Source organism: Lampris incognitus, chromosome 20 (genome assembly GCF_029633865.1).
Source record: "Lampris incognitus isolate fLamInc1 chromosome 20, fLamInc1.hap2, whole genome shotgun sequence".
Classification (NCBI taxonomy): Eukaryota; Metazoa; Chordata; class Actinopteri; order Lampriformes; family Lampridae; genus Lampris; species Lampris incognitus.
In genome coordinates, this window is record NC_079230.1 from 29,753,125 (window position 1) to 29,772,436 (window position 19,312).

General features: G+C 49.8%; 1 protein-coding gene across 1 annotated transcript in view; it reads left to right on the forward strand.

Moving 5' to 3' along the window:
- Positions 1 to 8,523: 8,523 nt before the first annotated feature.
- The window catches only part of ablim2 (actin binding LIM protein family, member 2), an 87,896-nt gene continuing 77,107 nt past the window's right edge, over positions 8,524 to 19,312 (forward strand). The window contains exon 1 of the mRNA XM_056300226.1: positions 8,524 to 8,769. Within this exon, the coding sequence (XP_056156201.1) occupies positions 8,754 to 8,769 (16 nt within the window). The 5' untranslated portion in view covers positions 8,524 to 8,753. The remainder of the gene's footprint in view (positions 8,770 to 19,312) is intronic.

Genomic DNA, 19,312 nt, shown 5'->3' on the forward strand with positions numbered 1-19,312 from the left:
ACCGATAATGATCATTTCAGATTTATCACAATTTAGTTTGAGGAAGTTGGCTTGCATCCATGATTCAATTTCAGTGAGGCACTGGTCAGACTGAGTAAGTTGGGTGGTGAAAGATTTAGTGGAGATGTAGAGCTGGATGTCATCGGCATAACAGTGGAAGTGGAGACCATGATGACATATGATGTTACCAAGGGGGAGAATGTAAGGATGAACTGGAGAGGACCAAGCACCGAACCTTGGGGGACGCCTTGGGACAGAGGAGCAGTGAAGAAGGTGCAGTTGTTGATGCTGATGAACTGTTGTCTGTTGTGAGATATGACTTTAGACAGAGAGGGCAGTACGGGTGATGTTGAGAAGGATTCAAGGTGCGAGAGAAGAATGGTGTGGTTGATCGGGTCGAAGAACGGCAGTGAGGTCGAGGAGGATGAGATGGCCAGAGTCTGAGGAGAGGGGAGGTCACTGGTAACATTAAAGAGGGCTGTTTCTGTGCTGTGAGCAGAAACCAGATGGAAATGGTTCGAACAGGTAATTGGAGATGAGGTGAGCTTTGAGTTGGGAGGCGACAACACGTTCCAGTACTTCTGACAGAAAGGGGAGATTGGCGATGGACCCGGGAATTGCTCATGATATCAGGGTTGAGTCCTGGGTGGTTTGAGGATGGGGGTGACAGCAGCCAGTTTAAGTGTATGAGGGACTGAACAGAGCTGATGTTGGAGTTAATGATTTCCGTGATGAGAGAGGAGATAGCTGGGAGACAGTCCTTAACAATATTTGGACGGGATGGGATCCAGAAAACAAGTGAGCTTCTCATTCCCACCATAAGGATAGACAGCCTCATTGGGGACACAGGGGAGCACTTGAGTGGTAAAGGGGGAGAGATGCATGGGAGGTGGAGAGGTGGGGGAGGTGTCAGGTTCGCCGTAGATTGTGTCAATTTTAGTTTGGGAAAAATGAAAGGAAAGAGTTGCACTTGTTGACCGTGAAGGAAGTGGAGGTGTTGTCCCTGGGTTTGAGAAGTTTGTTTATTGTGGAAAAGACAGCCTTGAGGTTGGTGGAGCAGAGTATGAGGTATGGACCGGGCTGTGATGAGAGCATCTTTGTGCCAGATTGAACACCAGCCTGGTCACTGTTTCCGGGCCGGTGTTCTTCGCCAGAAAAGGTAGTTTTTCCTTTGGTTGTCATTAGGACAAACAAAAACCCCCCGATAATGGAGCAAAGCAAACAGTTTTACAATTGCAGTTGGCATCGCTGTCCTCGTAAATTGATATTTTTCAGCGCCGTAAATGCTTTTGTGGTTTCGTGAGTGGCGTCATTAGAGGGCCGGCTGGAAACACCAGCGCGCCTTTGTGCTCCCACATGGCATGTTTGTCCAGACAACACTTTACTGCTCTGGTACCTGATTATTTGCAATTCAGATACTGGGTCTCGGTCTCGGTCTCAGTCTCTCTCACACACACACACCCATACACCAACACACTATAACACTGCCTACCGCTGAATCCAAATGCGGAGGCTGCCATAGTGGCTTTGAAGTTAGTGAAGCTTAATACCTTTTACTGAGCACATCCCCTTTACTTTATTCATCTGCTATCTCCATTTCTGGCTCAGGATAGAGGGGAAAGAGAGGGAGCAGCGGGACTCGGCGAGGATGCGCCTACTGCAGCCTGAGTTATAATGAGCCATCCCTAGGCTCATGTTCTCCTCCTGTGTGTCACTGCTCACTGTCAATCATCTTGTTTGCACTCCTCCCTCAAGCTCTGATGTTGGGGTATTTTCTAAGACCATCCACAATGGGTAAATTATGCTAATTTTAAGGCTCCGGTGTGCTTGCTAGGCATTTGCGATACCAGCCTCCGGTGTAAGTGAAGCTTATAATTGACATCATTTACCCCCCCCCCGTAACTGCCTCGTCTCTATAAGGTACACTTACCGAGGCAGGAACGCTATAGAAATGGTTGATTGTGCTGTCGATATGGGAGACTGCCCCCTGCAGGTCTTCAGAGTCCAGGCATGTCGTGTCTATCTCTGTGTGCATGTTCTGCCTAGGGCCTAATGAATTTGCAGGTTAGCTCACCATTGTGTGACTGGCCATTGTTTTATTGGGGCCAGCTAGATGGAGGACGTCCAACACCATCACCGCCGACCGTAGGTGACCCCTCTACTGACGTCAGCCGTCCTGACTACGGACACACGTAGTTTACACACACAGTTTTCCAGCCATATCACACAACTGTTGGCTGTACACTAAATGTGTTTGTGTTGTTTTTGGAGTAAGCATGCATGCGTTTTGAAGAGAGAGAACAAGACAAGATAAAATTAAATTTAAAGTAAAAAACATAAGAAATCAAATCAAGAAAGAACCACACATCACATATGATCAGATGTGGGTCCAAAGTAAGTTGATGTGGTCAATTTATGGTGGCCACTTTGTTGAAATTAAACACGAGGGTGAGGAAGTAACGTTTTTGCTTTCTGCCAATATTCCTTAATATTGAGTTAGAAGAGGACAATGCTGTTCTCCTCCATCTGTCCTCAGAATTCCTCAAAGCAGGAGTCAGTAGGCAGTATAGTAAGACATATCGAGATGCTATAATCACACATGCACACCTGCAATATAGTAAACATGAAATCAAATATGACGGGGAAAACGGCCCTGTGATGAAATTTTAATGACCCCCCCCCCATGCATCACAATGACCGATCGTGATCAATAACACCACAACCCCTGCAGCCGAGACATGCCGTATATATTTTCCTTCCTGATCAAGTTAGCATGTGTGTTGTGTTAGCTGTGTTGGGTGTTCGCTTCTATATACCTCCCCACCAACCATGCATGAGTGAGGCTCGCTTGACTACAGCAGATGGCAGTAAATCCACTGGGCACACTCCCTGGCTATCGATTACATCCAATGATCCACTGCAAACAGCTCAGGTCCAAGTCTCAAACATCCACTCACAATGATGTCAGCCTTGACTGTACTGCAACGCACATGTTCTGTCAAGATGGGGTTATTCTGTGTGTGTGCGCGTGCGCGTGCATGCTTGCATGCATGCATGCATCCGTGAGTGTGTGGGGTCTGTTGAGCAAGGCCGTTGTGGTAGGAAGCGGGGTGATTATGTAATCCATTCTTTTAATCGCCTGCATTCTGCACGCCGCAGCGTGTGGAGACTGGACCATTGTCTCTGCTGGATGTCTCGTTTCGGCGTGGCGAGGCTCGCACGCGGAGCCGCTTGCTCGCGCACTGGGCACGCAGAAAGACACGGCTTGCTGGTCGGACTGCGCGTGAAACCTAACGCAACGTGTAATACATGAAATTACTTCCTAAAGTCATCAGTTGTTATCGCTAGAACGATCGGGATTTCACTCCTACCCAAAACGACGTGGGCGGTCAAAATGACGGTCGTTTTTTAAATTCTATATTCTGTCAAGATAATATACCCAGCTGAGATATTAATGCATTTCATATGTTAGCATGTCTGTTATGAATCTAACTGACACCACATTAACATTTTAACAACTTTAATACTAATTCCAAACAATTCTAAAATGGCCGCTGTCCCAACGCCTGTAACTACTGCAGCGCCTCGGTGGGTAGTCATGGTAACCAGACATGTCGTCGATCATCAAAAATCAAGTTTAGACCATGCTCTGCACCGGAGGACGCTAGTGTGTCAGAGCAGCGAACTTGACGGAGGCAACGACGCCACCAACACGTCACAAATAGCTTCATGACGCGCACGATCACGCGAAAAGTACGAGCCGTCTTTTTGACCGCTCATGGTCGTTTTTGGGTAGATCTTACAGCTTTTTTGTGCAATTGATCTAAAATTCATTTTAATGCAAATATATGCAGTTTCAGGGACATTCGGGGGGCGGCAGGTCTGTATCTTTTTTTTCACAAGGGTTACTAGACTGAAAAATCCAAACGTCAAAATGACGGCCTTGTCTTTCCAGTGATTAAGGAGTGCATCGATTGAAGCATGCATATAAAGTACAACCAGCGGCCCGTGCATTGCGTGTGTGCTCCAGCCTGCGGGTGAGGGCTCGAGGAGGACTTGGGAATGGCCGCATATCAGCACGCATGGACTTTGTAACGCTGCCGGTGGAGAGGAGCACAGCGCCGCGCTGTTAGGCAGTAAAAGGAGCATTTCCCACGTGTGTCTCTCCGGTACAAGCGCGGCCTCTCGCCACAGCCTGCGAGTAAACGCTGTGACGGATCAGACCATCTGTGATGCCCCCCCGCCCTTTCTCCCGAGCTGTTTGGAAACCGCCGCGGATGTGCAGTAAACCGATGAACTCCGCTTTTACTCGGATAAAAAGCGTTTATGCGACCCGCGGTTGCACCACATCTGGCACGCCCGCGGCCCGAGCAGTGGCAAATCAACACTCACTGTGTACAAATAGCTGTGACCTGGACGAGGATAGCTCTCGATGCTGTCCCCGTGGTGGTGCTGCTACAGCGGAGGATACCCCATACATGCTGTTCACGTTCCCCTGGGGGGGGTTTGTGTCAAGTTACGTTTTGTTTTTGGACTTTCTCCCCGATTGTGCCCGGCCAATTACCCCACTCTTACGAGCCGTCCCGGTCGCTGACCACCCCCCCCCACACCATGTGCCGGCTGCAGACTACCACATGCCTCCTCCCATACATGGGGAGTCACCATGCCGCTTCTTTTCAACTGACAGTGAGGAGATTCACCGGAGGGACTTAGCGCGTGGGAGGATCGCGCTATCCCACTCCACCCCCCCGAACAGGCGCCTCGACCGATCGGAGGAGGCGCTAGCGCAGCGACCAGGCGCATACCCACATCCTGCTTCCCGTCCGCAGACGCAGCCAATCAACTCTGCATAACTGTAGTCCACTAACTTCCGGTTTCTACTGCAGCGGTCATACCAGTTTCCTGTTTGTTGGCGTGTGCTGTTGTCGCGATGCCTGCAAGATTTACCGTTGATAAATGTCAACGACACGCGCAGAATTGCCCCAGCAAAATTATGAGGATGAGGGTCCTCATCCTCATAATTGTGGACGTAACTCGTTATGTACAACTTGAAACTTTTCACCCGTTTGCTGGGAGGTGCGGGTGAAAGTGTGTGGACAGTTGTGTGCCTGTGGTTGACGTGTATCCATGGTAAATCTGGCAGGCAACAGGAAACTGGCGTGACCGCTGCAGCAGAAAACCGGAAGTCAGCGGACTACAGTTACGCACAAGGTGGGATTGTGTCTGTAGGGACGCCCGACCAAGCCGGAGGCAACACGGGGGTTCGAACCGGCGACCCCCCGTGTTGCTAGGCAACGGAATATACCGCTACGCTACCCGGACGCCCTAAGTTGCGTTTTTAAGTGATCGACTACCACAAAGGCCCTGAGACATGTCTAAACTAGTTGCATGTTTTAATAAGTTAATAAGTTAGCCATTTGCTACACCACAGAGACTAGCGAGGGCTGGACAGGCTGAGAGCAGTGAAGGCTACAAGCTGCACACAACCACCGACGGCAGGGTGAAACACGTCACCCCAGCACTGTATGGTCTTATGTAAAATCATGATTTGTATTCAGTCTGAGCTGCATCCGTCGTCTCTGATGTTTAACCACTTCAGTATACACCCCCGAGTTCCCCTGGAACAGGGCCTTGTTTACTGGCATGGAGCTTTGGGTGGGATCTACCAACAACGCGAGTGGTCGGGGATAATTACTTGCTGTTGCTTTTGATGACTGAGCTGTTTGTCCCTCTTGAGCCAAACTTCTGAAAAGAAGTAATGCGCCTTGAATTCAAAGCGGCTCAAAGAACTGGGTCCGAGAGGCTCCTTGACCAACAGCCCCCCACGATCAGGAAAAAAAAAACCCCATTGTGGCTTTGGGTCAACAGCAAATCACAAGCGAGGGTTTTAGAAATAGGGTGAGGGGTGAAACAGAGCAGCATGATGATGGCCTTTGTGGATGGTTCCCTATACGCTTCTCCTGGATCGCCACGTTGTGGTGGTGGAGAAGCTTGCGCGTACCCATGATCCCAAAAGCTACATATGTCGTCCGGAGCTGGGCCCTTGCTAGGGTCACCCAAGGTCGAGAGGTCAAGGGGGAGCCAACAAAGACCTCAACGGCGGAACTGGTGGAAGATGTCTCCAGGTCACAACGGCAGTGAAGGCGGAATGAAGGCCTGCAACAGAGGGTGGTCCCCAATCGTCTCGGTGCTCCACGCCGTTGGACTCTGGCCACCACCTGCCGGAGGACCGTGTGGTGGCTGCAGGCGCATCAGCCTCTCCACGTAATGAGCTGCCCCGTGCAGGCTTCCTCCCATTATGCGGCTCCAGGATCGGCCTCTACACCCACCTGAGGACTCAGAGGGACCCAGAGGGAGGACGGTCATACTCGTCCCCGAGTGATGACTTATATAGATGAGTGTCTCTATCACTGGGAGAGTTGGCCTGTCCCACGTGTCTCCGCAGTCTGTTACGTCATTATTCATATTCCAAACACCCTCTTTCCACAGTCTACGGCCCCCTTTTTGGTCAGACGTGACCTTTGAAATGGTGCTTATATAATTTAAACTATTTCTGTATAGTCTGTCCGGTATAGTCATCCGCACTGACATAAAGAAATCCCCAGAAGCCGTCAAGTCCGCTGAAACTCCGACTAGGTGTCTTTCGAGTCGAGGGGCTCTAGATATTTACCACCGACAGGTCCGTCACGTGGTGATGAGGATTTATATTGAGTGTGTGTGTGTGTGTGTGTGTGTGTGTGTGTGGTGTGTGTGTGTGTGTGTGTGTGTGTTGTCACAACTGACAATAGCTGGCCTCTTTACGTCTCACCCTTCACACGGCGTTGCTGCTTTTCCCCGTTTTTACTGCAGACCCCATTAATTATTGAGCCCATTCTAAGAGGAGGAGGAGGAGGAGGAGGAGGAGGCGGGGAGCGCGGTGTTTCCTATACACTCAAGCGTCTTCCTCTCTCCCGTGCGGGCTAACGCACTTCCTGCGAACTTAACGACAGTTTTGTCATTGGGGTGCAACAAAAGGCCGTGTGGTCATCTCAGGGCGATCGTCACCTCTGACGTAAGACGTGACGGGGCTGCGGGAGCAGACCGAGCCGCAGCCCGCAGCACGTGCGAGAAACCAGTTCGCCGTGCGGCAAACGCCCCGTGGAAGACAGCAGAGGTGTCCTCTTCTTCCTCTTCTTTCTGCTCCAGAAGCTTTTGTTCGTGACTGAAAAATACATTGCAGCGATAGCAGCGGCATAACACACAACGCACGCACGCACGCACGCACGCGCGCGCACGCACGCACACACAGAGTTTTTAGGGAGTTGTTCCTTATCCGATGTGAGAGTCTAAGGACAGGATGTTGTGTTGCGTGTTGCTGTTAACCCACTGAGGCACATTAGTCATTTGTGATATTGGGATAAAACTGACTTGACTTGAGCGAGAGAGCGAGAGATGCTTTGGCAACATTGTTTTTTTTTATGCTTTGGCAACATTGTTTTTTTTTATGCTTTGGCAACATTGTTTTTTTTTGTTTTTTGATGCTTTGGCAACATTGTTTTTTTTTATGCTTTGGCAACATAGTTTTTTTTTGTTTTTTGATGCTTTGGCAACATTGGTTTTTTTTTTATGCTTTGGCAACATTGTTTTTTTTTGTTTTTTGATGCTTTGGCAAAATTGTTTTTTTTTTTTTGCTTTGGCAACATTGTTTTTTGTTTTTTGATGCTTTGGCAACATTGTTTTTTTTGTTTTTTGATGCTTTGGCAACATTGTTTTTTTTATGCTTTGGCAACATTGTTTTTTGTTTTTGATGCTTTGGCAACATTGTTTTTTTGTTTTTTGATGCTTTGGCAACATTGTTTTTTTGTTTTTTGATGCTTTGGCAACATTGTTTTTTTGATGCTTTGGCAACATTGTTTTTTGATGCTTTGGCAACATTGTTTTTTGATGCTTTGGCAACATTGTTTTTTATGTTTTGGCAACGTTGTTTTTTTATGGTTTGGCAGCATTGTTGTAAAACTTTCATGCCAATAAAGCCCTTTGAATTGAATTGAATTGAATTGAGAGAGCGAGAGAGAGAGAGAGAGAGAGAGAGAGAGAGAGAGAGAGAGAGAGAGAGAGGAGAAGAGAGAGAGAGAGAGAGAGAGAGAGAGAGACCCATAGAGAGAGTGACAGAGACAGAGAGAGAGACAGACAGACAGACGGACGGACGGACAGACAGAGCGAGCGTTAGAGTGACAGAGACATACACAGAGAGAGAGAGACAGGGAGAGCGAGAGAGAGAGAGAGAGGAGAGAGAGAGAGAGAGGAGAGAGAGAGAGAGAGAGAGAAGAGAGAGAGAGAGAGAGAGAGGGGAGAGCGAGAGCGAGAGAGAGAGAGAGAGAGCGAGAGACAGGGAGAGCGAGAGAGAGAGAGCGAGAGCGAGAGAGAGAGAGTGATTGAGACATACACAGAGACAGACACACACACACACACACACACACACACACACACACACACACAGCGAGAGCGAGCGAGGAGCGAGAGAGACACAGAGCGCGAGAGAGAGAGATCCTATCACATGACCCGCCGCTCGTTCCTCCGGCAGTGAGCGACAGAGCGCTCGCTCTCCCACCACAGACGTGCGTGCGGCGCGTCCTGAAGATGTAAGCCGACGCCTTTCTATTTTACTTTGCCATTAACCGAAAGATTTGGATGTCGCCTATTACCGATATCTATCAAACGTATTGATAAAGGATACAGACCGCGACGGAGCCAGGACGAGCCACGGAGCCACAATGCCGGAGGAAAAAGGTGAGCCAGAACCTGCCGGCCGGCGCGTCCACCTGCCGGGGCAAAGTCAACCGCTCCGATGCCCCGCTGTCACTCACGTTAGCACAGCTCGCTAGCTAGCCGTCTCTTGCTCCGCGTGTTGAATGCGCCGCAGATATAACGTGTGCATCGGAATGTTCACAAATGCTGATATTCAGCCAGGGGGGGGGGGGGTGTTATTTGTAGTCCGTGTTCCCGGAAAGCAGCCCGGGTAACATGCTTTTGGAGCCTCCGTCCGCAGGAGCCCGGGCCAACTGGGCTCGCTAGCAGGCGCTGACACGGCGCCAGGGAAGCTGAGGAAGCTGAGGAAGGTGGGAAGCTGAGGAAGGTGAGGAAGCTGAGGAAGGAGATACATGGTTGTTTATAGGCGTCCGGGCCTACACGTGAGTGTAACCCAGCAAGAGAGGTGGATAGACAGGGGGAGACATAGATTGATTGATTGATGATATATAGATGATTAGATTGATTGATCGATCGATCGAATTGGGGCAAAGGGAAGCAAAAAAAAACCAAAAAAAAAAAAAAAAACGAGAGAACAAGAAAGAGGCTGCATGGGTTCGTGCACGGTAAGGCTCAGCACTGCCAGATGCCAGACATCGCATGAGGCAATCGACACCTCCTCCTCCTCCTCCTCCTCCTTTAACTGCGTTCACCTTACGAAATAGCCGCCACGTGTTTTTTTCTCACCCCATAAAATGTTCATTCTGCAGTGTCACGTCCTCGTAAGAGCTAAGACAGTGTTAAGCCATCCCGGGAGAGGTGGCCATGTCCTGGTTGCTGTAAATGTGGGCTCAGTGCTGGCTCCTCTCCGCACGGCACGTGGAGGTGCGGATGGGGGAGATGACAATGTGATGATGCTTTTAAGCGTAGTGGCGGAGACAAACAGGTGACACGTGCCAAACCCACGTGCTTATTGACACGCTGCACACCACACACACATGTCCACACCCACAAGGACACATGTGCTCACAAACGCACAAACATGCTACATTCGTGCACACATCATCGCCGCACACACCCGCGTGTTGCACAAGCAGCACATACACACACGCAGTGAGGTACACACACCAACGCACATTCCCTGGGTGTGTGATGTAACGGCTGGCGTGCTGTCAAGCGGCCATAACGACGCCCCTCGCTCCTCTGGACTGGCCAGTAAACAAACAGGGGGCATCTGCCTGTCCAGCATGGCTGTCCGTCTGTCCGCCACGCGCGGAGGAGAGGGCTTGGTCCTTGAAAAAGAAGGTGACTGATGGTGACTTCCTAGTGTGTCACGGCGTCAGCGTATACACAACACGATACCTGGTCACAGCTGTCATTCACAATGACAAGCGGGAGTCAGGTAAAGAAAGGTCGCTAGTAGTCCGCGGTGGCGTAGCGGTCTAAGCGTCGGCTTTGTGTCGATGCAGTTGCCCGTTGGGGACCGGGGGTTCGCGCCCCGGTCTCGTCAGATCCGACTGTGGCCGGACTCGATGAAGCAGCGATCACTGGCAACGCCGTCTTCGGGAGGGGGGCGGAGGCCGGCTCGTGTTCGTCACGTGACTGCGTCTCTGCGCGTGTGGGGAAAAGCAGTGGTTCGGCCTGGAGTCGTCACGGAAGTGGGGAGGCGGTCTCCTTCGGGACTGCCGGGCCGGAGAGACGCAGTCGGCCAACGCATGCAGTACGAGGGTGGGTGTTTGAATTAAAATAGGGATCGATTGGCCACTAAATTGAGATAAATCAGAAATAAAGTTATAAAAAAAAAGAAAGGCCACCAGTCTAACCGGTTATTTTCTTGCCCGGTGCGGGATTCGAACGGGTGTACCGCACCACAAGGCGACGCCACTAACCGCTCGGCTAAAGGGTCAAACCCGTTTGCTAGGGACTAACGTGTCTTATTAGTAGTTTACAGTCGTCACCCTCTCCCGGAAGCGCGCCTTCGCGCTTGTTCTTCCCGCGCTCCGAAGAGACTTCTGAGGATCTGCACACTTCCGGATCCCACCGCTGCCACCAATGTAACCGGTTATTTTCTTGCCCGGTGCGGGATTCGAAACGAGGTGTACCGCACCACAAGGCGACACCGCTAACCGCTCGGCTAAAGGGTCAGACCCGCTAGCTAGGGGCTAACGGGTCTTATTACTAGTTTACACTAGTGACCCAGAACACTTGACTATATTGCACCTCTGTACTTTATTACGCACTACCCTGACAGGAGGGGAGGCTGATTGTTGAGGGAGCATCTACTCCAGCATGGTGAGCGTCCAGCCAGCGTAGCGACACAAGCAAGGGGTTGGAAATAGTGTGCGGGGGGGGGACAATCCCCCCGTCTGTTGCTTCGTACATACCAAGCTATCGCTGCTATGTCGTTTAATAAAACGTCCACAAATTACACGATTCACTGAGTCACAGCCTCCCAACGCCAGTATCAGTGTCTGGTCTAATTCAGCGGAGATAGCCGGGGACTAGTACTGTAATAGTCTGGCTAGCTACCTCGATGCTTTATATATACACCACTCATGTTACTGATCCGTTAAAATCATGCCTTCTGCAGGTCGGAGACATTTTTTGGTGCTACTTATTTGTAGTGAAACGTTGACTACGCCCATACATGGTTTGAGGAAATCAGAGTTAGCTCACAGTGCGGAAGGCTGCAGAGCAGCTGTTTAGGACCCTTGTTGTTTTTCAAGTGTTTAACAGACTCAACCATGCTCTCCCTTTTCCAAAGACGTGTGGATGATCACTTTCCAGTGCCTTCCCGTGTAAACTCGCCCCCTCCCCTCGCCCCATGGGAATTTCAGGCCCTCGTTGCAGCGTCTCCTCTGGAAGCCCGTGTAAAGGTCTGCATGTCCAGCTTTCCCTGTCGTGTGTCCAGTCTCTCGTCGTTCTTAGCCGTGCAACTCGTTTTGCAGACGGACGTGTTGTGATGGGACATACCGGGCTCTCAAGACAAGCCGGCTGGGGTGGGCCTTACAGATTGATGAGTCGAAAATGATACTCTGGTATCAACCTCAGACCAGCCTTTACCGGCTCGTCTTGTCTGGTCATCTACATCCTGACGCAACACCAGCGAATGGGAACCGGGGCACCGAGTGTACGATTTCCCCACGAATGAAGCCATTTCATTTTGGTCAGCCATTGCCACCAGTAAATCTCTGCACCACTGCACCTTACACCTCTTATTTCGCCGGGTAAAGTCTCAATCTCACGCAGTTGTGTATATATCCGAAGGTTGCTGTGTTGTAGCGTTGCTATTCCATGTTAAGTTCCCTGAGAGAGCCACGAAACCGAAGCCCGGTTCCATGTACGTGCAAACCTACATAACCAGTAAACATGATCCCGATCCTGATCCTGATCCTGATTCAGGAAGCAAACCCCAGTTTCCTCTTATTAATGACCGAACCCTTTAAGGTGACATCAGTGTAAAGGCTTGTTGAAAAATATGTTCAGTATTTCTAACTCAAAAACTGTTTTTCTGGAGGTTTGATTTACGATGATCCTGTGATTTCGAACTTGATTGGAAGTTTTCTGTGTGGTTTCCTCCACCGTGAGTAGTTTCACCGTCCAGTCTGTGTCGCTTTGGAGTAGATGTGGAATTTCTGTTGCGGTTTGATTACCTGGTGTGGTGCCTTTATGAAATTAGATTCAGAGAGATGGTTTGTGGTTGACCTTGATGATGATGATGATGATGATGATGAATGCTCATCATGATAATGATGATGATGATGTATGCTCATGATGATGATAATGATGATGATGATGATAATGATGATGTATGCTCATGATAATGATAATGATGATGATGATGATGATGATGATGATGATGAAGAAATGCATGCTGGACTGGGCTCTCTGCTTTAGGGGCTAGCCCTGCTGGTGATATGCCAGTGTTTTTGCAGCAGGCCTGCTTTAAGAGCTGACTCGATGCTCCCTAGAGAGGTTTTGCTCAAGACTCGTGCTGCTCCTCGCTCGGTTTGAACAAATAGACAGCAAACACCCGTCTATTGGACGCCCATTCCCGCCCATACGGACCCCTCAGTCAGTCCAAAGCCTGTGTGTGTTTTCGTAAACACTTCTCAGGGACCCACACGTGTACGGACGCCGGTAGACACATGTGGACTTAAACAGAGTGATGATGCCTTACGGTGCGTTGAATTGGGCTGTGATATTTCGCTGCGTCATCGTGTCGATGTGATGATCCACTCCCATGATCCCTGCAACTACACAACACTGTCATACACATTGATTGGCTTCTGCACAAACTACACAACACGGTCATACACACACACTCACTGGCTTCTGCACAAACTACACAACACTGCCATACACACACACTCACTGGCGTCTGCACAAACTACACAACACTGTCCTACACACTCACTGGCGTCTGCACAAGCTACACAATACTGTCATACACACTCACTGGCTTCTGCACAAACTACACAACACCGTCATACACACACACTCACTGGCTTCTGCACAAGCTACACAACACTGTCCTACACACTCACTGGCTTCTGCACAAACTACACAACGCTGTCATACACACTCACAGGCTTCTGCACAAACTACACAACGCTGTCATACACACTCACAGGCTTCTGCACAAGCTACACAACACTGTCCTACACACTCACTGGCTTCTGCACAAACTACACAACGCTGTCATACACACTCACTGGCTTCTGCACAAGCTACACAACACTGGCATACACACTCACTGGCTTCTGCACAAGCTACACAATACTGTCATACACACTCGCTGGCTTCTGCACAAGCTACACAACACTGCCATACACACTCACTGGCTTCTGCACAAACTACACAACACTGCCATACACACTCGCTGGCTTCTGCACAAGATATACAACACTGCCATACACACTCACTGGCGTCTGCACAAACTACACAACACTGCCATACCCACACACTCACTGGCTTCTGCACAAACTACACAACACTGCCATACACACTCGCTGGCTTCTGCACAAGATATACAACACTGCCATACACACTCACTGGCGTCTGCACAAACTACACAACACTGCCATACACACACACTCACTGGCTTCTGCACAAACTACACAACACTGTCATACACACACACTCACTGGCTTCTGCACAAGCTACACAGCACTGTCCTACACACTCACTGGAGTCTGCACAAGCTACACAACACTGTCATACACACTCACTGGCTTCTGCACAAGCTACACAACACTGCCATACACACTCACTGGCTTCTGCATAAGCTACACAACACTGCCATACACACTCGCTGGCTTCTGCATAAGCTACACAACACTGCCATACACACTCGCTGGCTTCTGCACAAGCTACACAACACTGTCCTACACACTCACTGGCTTCTGCACAAACTACACAACACTGTCATACACACTCACTGGCTTCCGCACAAGCTACACAACACTGCCATACACACTCACTGGCTTCTGCACAAGCTACATAACACTGCCATACACACTCGCTGGCTTCTGCACAAGCTACACAACACTGTCATACACACTCGCTGGCTTCTGCACAAACTACACAACACTGTCATACACACTCACTGGCTTCTGCACAAACTACACAACACTGCCATACACACTCTGCACACACTCACTGGCTTCTGCACAAGCTACACAACACTGTCATACACACTCACTGGTGTCTGCACAAGCTACACAACACTGCCATACACACTCACTGGCTTCTGCACAAACTACACAACACTGCCATACACACTCGCTGGCTTCCGCACAAGCTACACAACACTGGCATACACACTCGCTGGCTTCTGCACAAACTACACAACACTGGCATACACACTCACTGGCTTCTGCACAAACTACACAACACTGCCATACACACTCGCTGGCTTCTGCACAAACTACACAACACTGCCATACACACTCACTGGCTTCTGCACAAGCTACACAACACTGGCATACACACTCACTGGCTTCTGCACAAGCTACACAACACTGGCATACACACTCACTGGCGTCTGCACAAACTACACAACACTGCCATACACACTCACTGGCTTCTGCACAAACTACACAACACTGTCCTACACACTCACTGGCTTCTGCACAAACTACACAATACTGTCATACACACTCACTGGCTTCTGCACAAACTACACAACACTGCCATACACACTCACTGGCTTCTGCACAAACTACACAACACTGCCATACACACTCGCTGGCTTCTGCACAAGCTACACAACACTGTCACACACACACACTCACTGGCTTCTGCACAAACTACACAATACTGTCATACACACTCACTGGCTTCTGCACAAACTACACAACACTGCCATACACACTCACTGGCTTCTACAAGCTACACAACACTGGCATACACACTCACTGGCGTCTGCACAAACTACACAACACTGCCATACACACACACTCACTGGCTTCTGTACAAGCTACACAACACTGTCATACACAATGGCTTTCTGCACAAAGCATCATATCTGCGCCACCTCTTATGCTTTCTCCTTCTCTTCTCTTCTCCCTTTTCTTTCTTCTCGTCGTCTCTTCTCTTCCCTTCTTTTCTCTTGTCTTCTCTTATCTTTTCCTCTCTTGTCTTGTCTTCCCTTCCCTTCCATTCTCCTCTCCTCTCCTCTCCTCTCCTCTCCTCTCCTCTCCTCTCCTCTCCTCTCCTCTCCTCTCCTCTCCTCTCCTCTCCTCTCCTCTCCTCTCCTCTCTTCTCTTCTCTTCTCTACTCCTCTCCTCTCCTCTCCTCTCCTCTCCTCTCCTCTCCTCTCCTCTCTTCTCCTCTCCTTTCCTCTCCTCTCCTCTCCTCTCCTCTCCTCTCTTCTCCTCTCCTTTCCTCTCCTCTCCTCTCCTCTCCTCTCCTGTCTTCTCTTCTCTTCGTTCCGCTCCGCTCCGCTCCTCTCCTCTCCGCTCCTCTCCTCTCTTCTCTTCTCTTCTCTTCTCTTCTCTTCTCTTCTCTTCTCTTCTCTTCTCTTCTCTTCTCTTCTCTTCTCTTCTCTTCTCTTCTCTTCTCTTCTCTTCTCTTCTCTTCTCTTCTCTTCTCTTCTCTTCTCTTCTCCTCTCTTCTCCTCCCCTCTCCTCTCCTCTCCTCTCTTCTCCTCTCCTCTCCTCTCTTCTCCTCTCCTCTCCTCCCTCTCCCGTGCAGTGTATACAGAACAGAATCCAGCATGAGGTGTAACTGCTATAAATGGTTATGTGCTATGTGGCTGTTGTCAATAAGTGTCATTCTTTGTTTCCGTGCCCCTCATCTGTCCTCGTGTCTGTTTGTCCTCTCTTGTCGCTGACTCGGTTCCCCACCTCAAACACACCGTCCCGCATTATAAACCAGGGACTGCGTGTCATAGCAGCGGTACCTCGTAAACAGCACGATAAGTTCTGTTAACAGAGCGTCGTCTCGCTGCTCCGGCACGTCAACAACCACTGAGTTTCATATCGGACTGCGGCGTGATGTCATCTGATAAGACCGCTCTGGACGAGCTTTATCTCCTCGGTTAGCTCTACTCAGACGGGCGGAGTGAGAGAGGATGCGGATGACAGCGAAACATGAAGGATGACGGGATCCGTCCTCACTGTGCCAGACAGAACTTCAACCCGAGACTCAGACCCGCGTCGCCTTGGAGCCAGCTGCCAAAACACATGGAAATACAGCTCAAGGCTATGTTTGTCTTCCACGTGCTGGATCTGACTCACCGAATCACCTGTCGCAGGAGTGACAGGAATCACGTTTTTAGACAAACACCCCACTTACTATTCGAGATCTCAGTGCCACACAAAGCCATATTTTCCATGTCACTAGAGCCCCTCACCCCTTTTTCTTTAAAGGTTTCCACGAGCAGCCGAGGCACGCCGGTGTCATGTCCCCCGTCAAGTCAGAAAGCAGCTATCTGTAGTGGTTGACCCCTGGGTCAGAGGTCAAGCGCTACTCCGGTCAGGTTGCAGGCACGACCGCCCAGATGGATGTTCGAGGTTTTACGCACGTGTGGGGAGCAGCAGAAAGCCGCGGCACAACAACCGCGCCGCCTTTGCGTGGCAGGAAATGTCCGTTATCAGTAGTTCAGACTGTTCATCTCTTGTGATTTGACGGCTGTCTCTGCAGATTGCTGCTGTTTACACAATGCACCGTCAGCAAGGGAAGGCAGTACATCACTCTAGCCATGTTTTAGTCACGGCCGGTAGTCAGAGGGAGACACCGTGTAGCATAGGGATGAAGGAAATGATCATTTATGAACCTGTCTAATAAGGAAGTCGATTTATTAGCCATTATTTTCCTGCTGTAGCTCCCCAAACACGTCAGACTAAACAAATACTGGAAATCACGGGGACCTTAACCATCTAGATCCAAAAGCTGGGGGGGGGGGGTGGGTGGGTGAGGATGGGGCTCTTCTTCATTTAGAGTCAAGATATTTAACCTGTTTTCAGATCTTGCAGAACATTGTGTGGTGGTGTAGACTGTAAATAGAGGAACATTTTACCAGACCTCTTCCAATCCCATACAAAATCTGTTAATGGGGGACGGCAAACCATGCTGAGAACACGTGCATGGTAATGCTGCCAAAGCAGTCTGGAGGACTTTCTGCTGTTTGGCTGGAAATAAAGAACACATGGGTGGGCCACGTAATAGCTAACCAGGCAGGTAAATCCCTGCTTTCATTGCACATGGGGTTTACATACCTGTGGAACAGGTTCGACCTGACGGGGGCCTGACTTCAGCGAACCCGTCCTCCTTCCTAATGAGTTCCACGCACTTTCTGCTAAGAACGATATATGATGAATTTCTTTTTAAGTGCAGGTGGTATTAGAAAGTGAATTCCCCCAAGGTCATTAGCTTGGCCAACAGAACCCCCCCCCCCACCCCACCTAGCGTTCTGATCCCCTGCCCGCCCCCACTGGCCCTGCACACGGTTCACACCCGGAATGTTGCATAGCGCCATGGCATCCCTGTGAGTTGGCTTCTATTTTTAGGGGCAGTGAAACACGGCTTCTGCGAAAGGAATTCACGATATGGCGTCCCATATGTGCCGCGGCGTAAGCACGGTAGTGGTCAGTGTTTTGCTAATGCTATTTATGTACGTGTGCGGAAGCCAAATCTGCATATTGGTCTGTGCACGCAACGCAAATAGTGTGCGTGTCATTGTTAGAGAGAGAGAGGGCAAGAAGACGAGTGTGTGCCCGAGGTTCTAAAGGCCAATCCTGTGCTCGTGTTTGTAGGCAGAAGCCTAGCCTTGCACACATTCATGGTACATGACTGCGTTTAGGCGGTAAGATCCACTTCTGTTAAAGCGTCCCTCTTACGTCACATGGTCTGGTGCTCCCAGTGGCTGTCTGGACTGCAACGACCTTCGGGGTGACAACACTAGCGGTTGAGGAAGAGCACAGAAAGGTTGTCTGATGACAGGGACAACATGGCCTTTAAGGTTGGGCTCCACTTCTGGGCATGTGCTGATGATTGGTTGTAAAGGAGAAGAAGCTGGGAATAGAGGGAGAAAGTCCGGCTGGATTTGAAATAAGTATTGATATTCTTCCATTTAGCCAGCAACTATTTTCAGCTCACACCTTCAGCAAAGTATTAGTGAGAGGCTATCGGGCCCTCGTTATTAATTATGCATTATGCAGGCTAATACAGCCGTCATGGTTACTGGCAGCCAGGTCTTTTTTTAACAGTGGCCTTCCCATTGCTCTTTGGCTGCTACATCTGGGAAAAAAATGAACATCCACAGTCGCCTCCTCAGCCCCACCCTCCTCTTCTATTTGATGTCCAGACAGGAAGTAAAGACACTAGATCCCCCCAACAGGTGCAAGGCAGCAGCAATGCATGCTGGTCGAGACCATGGGGGCAGAATCCCCCCATAACTTACGATCCTTGCAACTCATCTCATCCCTATTCCACCCCTACTCCCCCTCACACGCTCTCCCTCTCTCCCTCTCTTTGTATTGCTCTCTCACCCTCTGTCCTTGCAACATGAATGCCATCACCTCAGCCCCAGACCACTTTATGAGGACACAGGACTTTCTTCCATTAAATTCTGGCCTTTATTGGGGAACAGGACCACATGCACGCCCAAGACGGCTAGCTTACATTTCAATAAAGTCCAACTTCCTATTGACAGGCAAAAATCTTGGCAAGATGTTTGGACATACCCTCCTGTAATAGCGTGAGTCGAGTTGCTAGTCAGTGTACTGTCTGTACTCCGACACTCTTGACATTTTGACGATATTCGCTTGCCTCCGTGGTTTGCAATAGAATACCTCCAAACCACCCGCTTTGTTTGCGTGTAGTCCTGACCATTCCTGCGAAAAGCAGATTTTCTGGGGTCAGACTGTGTGAGACGTTGGCGTGAGGCCTGTCTAAAGTGAACAAGACTTTCTGCTAGGCAAAAAAAAAACAGCTCAGACCTCTCCACATGGCAACATTTCTGATCCGGAGGAATTTGAAGAGGCTTGTCTTCTTCATGCACACAAAAGACTCCAGCCTGCTCTTATGTAATTTACTGCAGAGGTGACTAAAGGCCAGCGGGGCTCGTTGAACTTGCTGC